General features: G+C 48.4%; 1 protein-coding gene across 1 annotated transcript; it reads left to right on the top strand.

The window, feature by feature from the left end:
- Positions 1-668: 668 nt before the first annotated feature.
- Positions 669-7,097, top strand: LOC142771303 (uncharacterized). Its single transcript, XM_075872780.1, has 3 exons — positions 669-758; positions 3,026-3,089; positions 6,610-7,097. Exons 1-3 carry the CDS (start codon positions 681-683, stop codon positions 6,870-6,872), a joined length of 405 nt encoding a protein of 134 aa, XP_075728895.1. The 5' UTR covers positions 669-680; the 3' UTR covers positions 6,873-7,097.
- Positions 7,098-7,701: the final 604 nt, after the last annotated feature.

The following is a 7,701-nucleotide window of genomic DNA, read 5'->3' as shown; positions in this document are numbered from 1 at the left end:
GAATCAAAACGGTCGAGCAGGTTACACCGCACATAATAAACATCATAGCATACTGATCATAATGATGATGATGATCCTTGATACTCTGGTGCACACCCACAAAGGGGGATCGGCCAAGAACCGGGCGGCAGGATCTTAACTAAAAGGCTTATGGTTTTGCAAACACAACGTAATTTTGGGCTGAAAAAAATATATAGAAAGAAAAGCCGAAAATCGAAAATGGAGTATATCTGAGCAGGGAGCGATGCAGGCAAACGAATACATCATGTTTATTCCATGTTCTTCTTCCCCTTTGAGGCGGCCACTGAGCGCGTGCCATCGCTCAGCGCTGTAGTCGGTAGCGACGCCTTCTATCACGTGTTCAGGTGTCATTGTATTATTCCATAGTGACCTATCATTCTTGAATCTTTGTTTATTCCTGTGGCCTCCCCCGTTTAGAAAATTACAGATCTTCTTTACATTCCCCACTGGTTTCATGGTCAATGCCCAATGGTGGGTAGGAGCAATAAAGCAAGGAACAAGCAAGCACGCGGGCCGCGTGTCTGAGTCCCCTGCCGCAGTGGGTCGAGCCCTTTGTCCAGCACAACCCAGTGGACTCCGCCAGCAGCTGCCGCCCAGGTCACAGGACTGCGAGAAGGTCAGCTCGTTTCGCGCGACGTGACGAAAGAAAGCGCTCTTGGATGGCCATGGAATGGTTCACCGCTAATGGGTCCACTGTCGAGTGGTACCCCGTTAAATTGAACGGCTTGGCGATACAGGTACGTTACTCTTGTTCTCCCCTGCCCAGTTCTCGGCGAGGCTTAGGGTATCAACTGCCAAGCTTAGGGGGGTCAACTGCCAAGCAATTAGCGTTAGCCAGCTGCGCAAGCGTACGCATGCATGGTTCCCCTTTGTGGTGCCGAGGTTTTCGGTTCTGGTTTTGGGACCGGTTCTCTGACCTCAAAGAGAGCGTTGTGTAAAGGTATAAATATGCTGCTTGTGTACATACAGTTTCCGTCCGAGTCTCGTGAGTGCCACTTTCTTCTCGGCCCACGCTTCGGGCGTGGGCCTCGTGTTCTTCGTGCGTCACCTGTCCCGATAAATCTGGCGACGAGGCGGCGAATCCACGTGCATCAGGCTGAAGGCGCGCATACGGCCATTGCTACTAGTGCTACCGTGTTCAGCACCCTGGATACTGGCCCGCCAATACTACATTTTCTGGCGATCTCCAGTTTGGGACCACCGAGACCATGCATACTGGGGCTATGCGTCTGAATCGGCCCTCCTGTTCGGCTACCTTTCTCCACAGGAATGTATGTTCCTGTTCCTGCAGTGCCCCGGTCGGCATTCTATTCCATGGCGACAGTGGCGTCCGGTCTTGCAAGTTTACAGCTCCCGCTGCCTGGGACGCCACGCCAGAGCACAAGAAGGCGTTGCTACTGGACGCATCAGGCGTTGAAGGTTTTAACTCCTATATACCTGCGTGTGGTGGAGGACGAACCGATTCCGGCAGTGAACCATGCGATCCCGACGGACGCCGTGCAAGGCGTGCATGCTGCGACGCTCTAGCAGTTGGGCGCGATTTTCGACGAGCACGTCGATCCGATGTGTCTGTGACGATACGGCAAGAACTGGCCGCGGGACCGCAGTGCAGTACCTTGCTGCGGTGACTAGGGCAGCCGATGTCGTTGCGGCGAGAGGCATGACCGTGTAGACGTGGTGCGGGACCGCACGGTTGTCCAGGGTCTCGGGGGGTCCAAACACACATGCTAATAAAGTTTTCCTGTCTGGCTGACTAGAAATGAAACGGCTTGCTGGACTCGGCAATTTCGGCGCGAGTACCAACATGCTGGCGAACGACCAAATTGTAGAAGGAATAGCGTCCCCAAATCTACGGAGAAAAATTCTCAAAATGAAAGCGCAATTCTCCCTTCAGAAGGCAGGAGTGCGCCGACCGCGCATTACGACAGCTGGATGCCATTTCGGGCAACGCTGTTTCTTCGCGTCAGACGCGACTTGGTGACCTTCTTTCCACCCTTCGGAGCGTTGTTCCTTCTACAGGTGCTTCGCAAGCCGAGGCCGCCTGCTCACCGACTGCGACTGCTCCCTCGGCTACCGGCACGTCCGACTCCGGTTCGTCATCGTCGCCGTCGACCCGCGTGAGAGCGTGCTTCTGCTGCGGTTCGTCGAAGTGCTGGGCCGACGCTGCCGCTTGCACTGCTAGGACCCGCACCTGTATGTGCGTTGCGGACGAGGAGGACGTCACGGAAGCGTCTGCTGATCCACAAGGGATGTACCTACCAATAGATTGGGCCGTACGTGTGTGTGTGTGTGTGTGTGTGTGTGTGTGTGTGTGTGTGTGTGTGTGTGTGTGTGTGTGTGTGTGTGTGTGTGTGTGTGTGTGTGTGCGTGTGCGTGTGCGTGTGCGTGTGCGTGTGCGTGTGCGCGCGTGTGTGTGTGTGTGTGTGTGTGTGTGTGTGTGTGTGTGTGTGTGTGTGTGTGTGTGTGTGTTGAGCGCGCGCGCATCTGCACATATCGAGTTCCCATCCAGGTCTCGTGTGTGCCACTTTCTTCTTCCCGACCCGTGCTTCGGGCGCCGGGCCTAGTGTTCTCCGTGCGTCACGCGTCGAACGCACGATACAACACCCTCCAGAGAGGGAGGGGGGCGCTTCAAGTTGGTCGCAGCGACCCCCTCTATCATATCAGTGTATGAAACTCGTGTTGCGCCCCCCCTCTCGGTACCCTCCCTGTAATGTCCATGTATAAGACTGGCTTAAAGCCCCCTTCCCCCTGGCGCCCCACCTTGGGCCGAAAGTGAGTCGATCTCGGAAGTGAGCAAGTACGTGACGAGCGTCGTGAACTTTGCTTTATCGCGCCTAGCCTTCTTGCCTGGGCAGGAACGTAAAGGCGAAAGTGTTGAGAGGTACGCAGAATTTGAAGTGTTCCGCACTTTGCAAATGGTAAGATTACTGAGTAAGAAGCTTCAGCCTCACAATTTATTTATACATACATTGAAGTAATTAATTTATCTACTTATTATGCACAGATTCCATGGTTTCGTTACGACGACGCGGTGCCTCAGGTCTTGGTCGTGGATTTAAACTTTCAACGTAAGTATGCGTACATCACAATCACGTTTGTCAAAGTGAGCAGAAGCGGTAAATTTTTATCTCGTTATGGGGTTACGACTTTCCGGCATTATGTTCTAAGGCGACAGGCGATTCTCTTTTTTTAGCGTGTGTTACGTGAGTGTTACTCTAATAAAACACTCGCATATATCAAAGTTACTTCGCACTAACACAACATCAGCGCGCTGCATAAACGCGGTGACACGTTTCTGTTGTTTAGGTCCGTAATAAATGTTATTTGCTGCGAAATATGCCTCCTGGATGTTGAGGCGGTCCATGGGGACCACTAGAGAGCAAAACATTCTTTGGCGTATCAGTAGAGTGCAATTTCCCAATCCCGAAAACACCACTCTTACCGTGACAATACGCTTGGTAAGTGAGACAACACGCGAAAAGAAAATGGGGGTGGAGACGCCACCTTGAGAATCCCGTACCAATCGAATACCGTACCAGTCGTCAGAGTAATGAACCGCGTCTGTTAATACTGTTCTATGCGTCTGACTTTTTTTTTATAACCAGAGCACGTGATGTTTTACTTCACTGTTACTTTATCATCATCATCAACGTCATCAGCCTGACTACGTCCACTCCAGGACAAAGGCCTCTTCCATGTTCCGCCGGTCAACTCGGTCTTGGGCTTGCTGCTGCCACTTTGTACTTGCAAACTTCTTAATCTCATCTGCTCACCTAACTTTGCCTCCCCCTAACCAGCTTGCCTTCTGCATTCTGCTTACGCGCTACATGGCCGGCCCATGTCAATGTTCACGTCTACTTGGGCAGGTATTAACCACGGAGCCGAACCGAGATTGAAATAACTAGAAGAATAAGAATGGGGTGGAGCACATTTGGCAAGCACTCTCAAATCATGACTAGTTGATTGCCACTAACCTTCAAGATTTATTTTTTATTTATTTTTATTTACAGATACTGCAATCCCCATTGGATATTTTAGCAGGGTGTAAATATATCGTCATGGTAAAAAAATTAGGCAGCAAAATGACAAAGGGTAGCGAACATTGCTTCCAAAAATATACAATACAGAAAAATACAGAGCACGCATACAGAACATCTACTACATAAAAATGGCGAAAGAATACATACTTGAACGACATCATGTTGCAGATTGCAAAATAATGAACATAAATTTACAGCAAATGAAGACAGTGAAGGTTGAGCAACTTGAGTGCTAGTCAGGTTATTCCATTCAGTCACAGTCCTTAAAAAAAGAATATTTGGAACAATTATTTTTTTACGCGAAATGGAGTTATTGTTAGGTGATGCCTTTGTCTTGTCGCATATCCAGAAGCAAAAGTAATAATGCCAGAAATATTGATATTATAATGTTTATTTATAAGCTGAAATAAGAATTTTAAACGGCAAACACGATTGCGTTCTGTAGGTGCGCGCAAATCGGTTTGTTTTAGTTCTGTTGCAGAGATACGGGAGTAGTTATTGCAGATAAAACGAACTGCCTTCCATTGCACCCACTCAAGCGTTTTTTTTTTATATTAGTATGAGTAAAGGGAGGAGGAGGAGGAGGAGGAGGAGGAGGAGGAGGAGGAGGAAAGAACTTTATTCAGAGTCCGGCGAGTAGATGGGGTGGGCGATTGGCCCCGCCTAGGTTACGGCCAGGAGTCCTTGAATCCTGGCGGCTTCCTCGGCCCGCTGGACGGCCCACATTTGGTCTTCGAGGACGGAACTGAGCACTGCAGCTTCCCAGCGCGCGCGAAGGCTGTCAGCAGAGGCCGCTTACTTGTTAAGAGTACTAATCCCTCTACATTCCCATAACATATGCTCCAGAGTGGCTCTGGAGTCGCAACGCTTGCACCTGTCCGTTTTGTATATATCAGGATATATAATGTGCGATAGTGCAGGATTCGGATATGTCCTAGTTTGTAACTGCCGCCATTCGACACACTGTCTTTTTGTTAATTTTGGGTGAGGGGCGGGAATATGCCCCTCTGTAATCTATAATGCTTTGTAATTTCATTGTATCTGGTCATTCTGTCTTCCCACTCCCACTCGTCTGCCACGCCGTAATCACCGGAGGAGGTTGGGGCGGCACTTAAGAGGGCAGCTCGGTCGGTGAGCCCTCGAGCTGCGTCATGTACAGCCCCGTTGTTGCTGTCCCCCGCGATGGCATGAGCAGGTGTCCATATAATATATGTATTTCTGGGGCTTGTTCGACACCCTCCTTTGAGAATACGTAGTGCCTCCGGGGAGATGCGGCCGTTGGCAAAGTTTCTCACTGCCGTTTGAGAGTCACTGACTATCACGGTTGCGTTTGTCTGAGCTACAGCGAGCGCTATGGCTACCTCTTCCGCTGTCTCGGTACTTGTGGTGCGTATCGTAACGCATGTCGTACAGCGTTTGTTGCTATCGATTACGGCTGCGGTAAACCCCCGTTTGCGCTTGTATCGAGCAGCGTCTACGAAAACTGCGTCCTTGTCATTACCGAACTTTTTTTGCATTTGTTTTGCTCTTGTCTCTCATCTAGTTTTATTGTGTTCGGGGTGCATGTTTTTTGGCAAGGGTGGTATCATCATTGTTTCCCTGGTCTCTTTTGAAATGTCCACCTTAACGCCGTGTTGCGTGTGATACGTTATGCCTAGTCGCTCTAGAATATGTAATTGCGGCATAATCGAGTACTGGAAGTATAACTGTTTTGTATGGAAACAAGCGAACGGAAGGTATTGAGAGTTTGAGTGCCCTCCTAAGAAAAAAAATCTACGGTAGGCATTAGCAGTCACTTTTTCAATGTGCCGATTGTATTTTAGTGTGTTTGTTATGTACAGGACAAGGTACTTATATTCTGTTACCTCAGAGAGGAAAATATTGTTAGCCGAGTAATTGAAACTTAGCTGGTCTTTTTTGTTAGTGATGCGCCCAAAACAGTTTTCTCGAAATTAACCAACATTTGCCAATCTTCACACCAGGCAACAACTTGCTGAAATGCATCATTTAGTAACATTTGATCAGAATGACTATCAATTTCGGAGTATAGGACACGGTCATAGGCATATAATTTAATCTTAACAGGTAATTCATTTGTCATATAATTTATACACAGCAAAAAAAAAAAAACAAAGGGCCTAGAACCGAAACTTGGAGAACACTCGAGTCGACGGAAAGTTTATTAGAGTCGTGATTTTTAAAAGTAACGAATCGACTACGCACATTAAGGTAGACGAAAATCCAATCATTCAGCTGCGGAGTATTAAGAATTATGTTTAATTTATACAGCAGTTTCTGATGAGACACTTTATCAAAAGTTTTCGAAAAATCCATGAATATATCGTCTGTTTGTTTTCCATTGTTTATAACGTTTGCGAAGTCAGGTACAGTCAGGTTGCTTAACAGTTGCACCCGCTGCTTCGCACCTACACATGGTTCCCTTCAGCAGAGGGATGACGGATGACGCCATTTTTTGTATTTATTTTTTTTCGCGGAGTGACGAATGCTTCCTTTAACGAACAGTGTCTTCATTTTTCCGGTCCAACAGCTGCATTTACGTTCCTGACCGCCCTCGTCATCACGGTTTTCATCACATGGCTTGGCAAGTGGCTGCAGAGGTACCAGCCCGCACCACCTCCAGCCACGCTGTGGCGCTGCCCAACGTGCAAGCAGGTGGTATCCGGGCCGGGACCTCTGCCTCCCGAAGGTTCAAAGAGGCAGGGCAAGACGAAACGACGAAGGAGGTTCATCCCGCACGCAGCGCCGCTGCTGGCACCGTTCCCGCTCCAGCCTCTACTCCGCTCGGGCTAGGCTGCGCCGCCTCATCTCCGGCCTCGGTCGATAATAACGCTCACACACTGAGCTGTCCGACTCCAGCGTAGAGAGCGCTGGAATAAGATCTTCAAGTTCGACCTGAACTGACTACAGGTGTGAAAACAGGACGATGTGGACGGAGAATTCAGCAAAGGTGCCAAAATAAGGCCGCCGCGCCTTAGCAAAGAGCGTCAAGTAAACATCATGCTTGTTTGGGCTGCATATAGTTTTCGTTTTGTGTTTCTTCTTTTTTTAAGCCACGTAGTGTTTTAAACACAAAAACTGCAGACGTTTACGTTGTTCTCTTATGCAAAATGCGAGTGCAACTGCGCAAGTGTTTCATTCAGCGATTTGTTGTTCGAGGCCCGCAGTTTCAGAGCGGCATATTGTACGTGCAGTTGAGCATTCATTTTATCAGTGGTTATTTTATTTGTGTTAGATTTATCACGTAGTTTGGTAACTAATTTGCTTTTTTATTTTTTGGCGTGCACTGATGCTACAGAAATTTTAATTTTTTTATTTTAGCTATTAATGTTTTTTTTTCTGGGGATAAGATTTCAGTGCAATCCCACACGCACAGCCTTTTTGTGCTTGTAAACGAAAACTTTGCATTATTGTGAGTTTTTCTGTTTGGATGGCAAACGTTCTCGATTATTTTAGGCCACTTCGGCGAAAAGACGACCGTTACGTGGCTGAGGCGTCCAAACCCAGATCTCTTTCGCTGCGCTAGTTCGCTAGGTTGCAACTATGGACGACGGATGCCACCCTTCGCAGTAACTGGAGCGCTCTAAAAGCATAGACTGCGCTCTAACACGTACTACCTCTA

This window comes from Rhipicephalus microplus, chromosome 9 (assembly GCF_043290135.1).
Source record: "Rhipicephalus microplus isolate Deutch F79 chromosome 9, USDA_Rmic, whole genome shotgun sequence".
In the NCBI taxonomy this organism is placed as follows: domain Eukaryota; kingdom Metazoa; phylum Arthropoda; class Arachnida; order Ixodida; family Ixodidae; genus Rhipicephalus; species Rhipicephalus microplus.
The sequence above is the reverse complement of the archived record's forward strand: the minus strand, read 5'-3'. Positions and strand labels throughout refer to the sequence as shown.

Bases quoted from the DNA above. Each gene is read 5' to 3' on its own strand.
- LOC142771303 (XM_075872780.1), top strand. From the start codon at position 681: ATGGCCATGGAATGGTTCACCGCTAATGGGTCCACTGTCGAGTGGTAC. The intron at 759-3,025 runs GTACGTTACTCT...TATTATGCACAG, and splicing joins TGAACGGCTTGGCGATACAG to ATTCCATGGTTTCGTTACGA. The intron at 3,090-6,609 runs GTAAGTATGCGT...CCGGTCCAACAG, and splicing joins CGTGGATTTAAACTTTCAAC to CTGCATTTACGTTCCTGACC.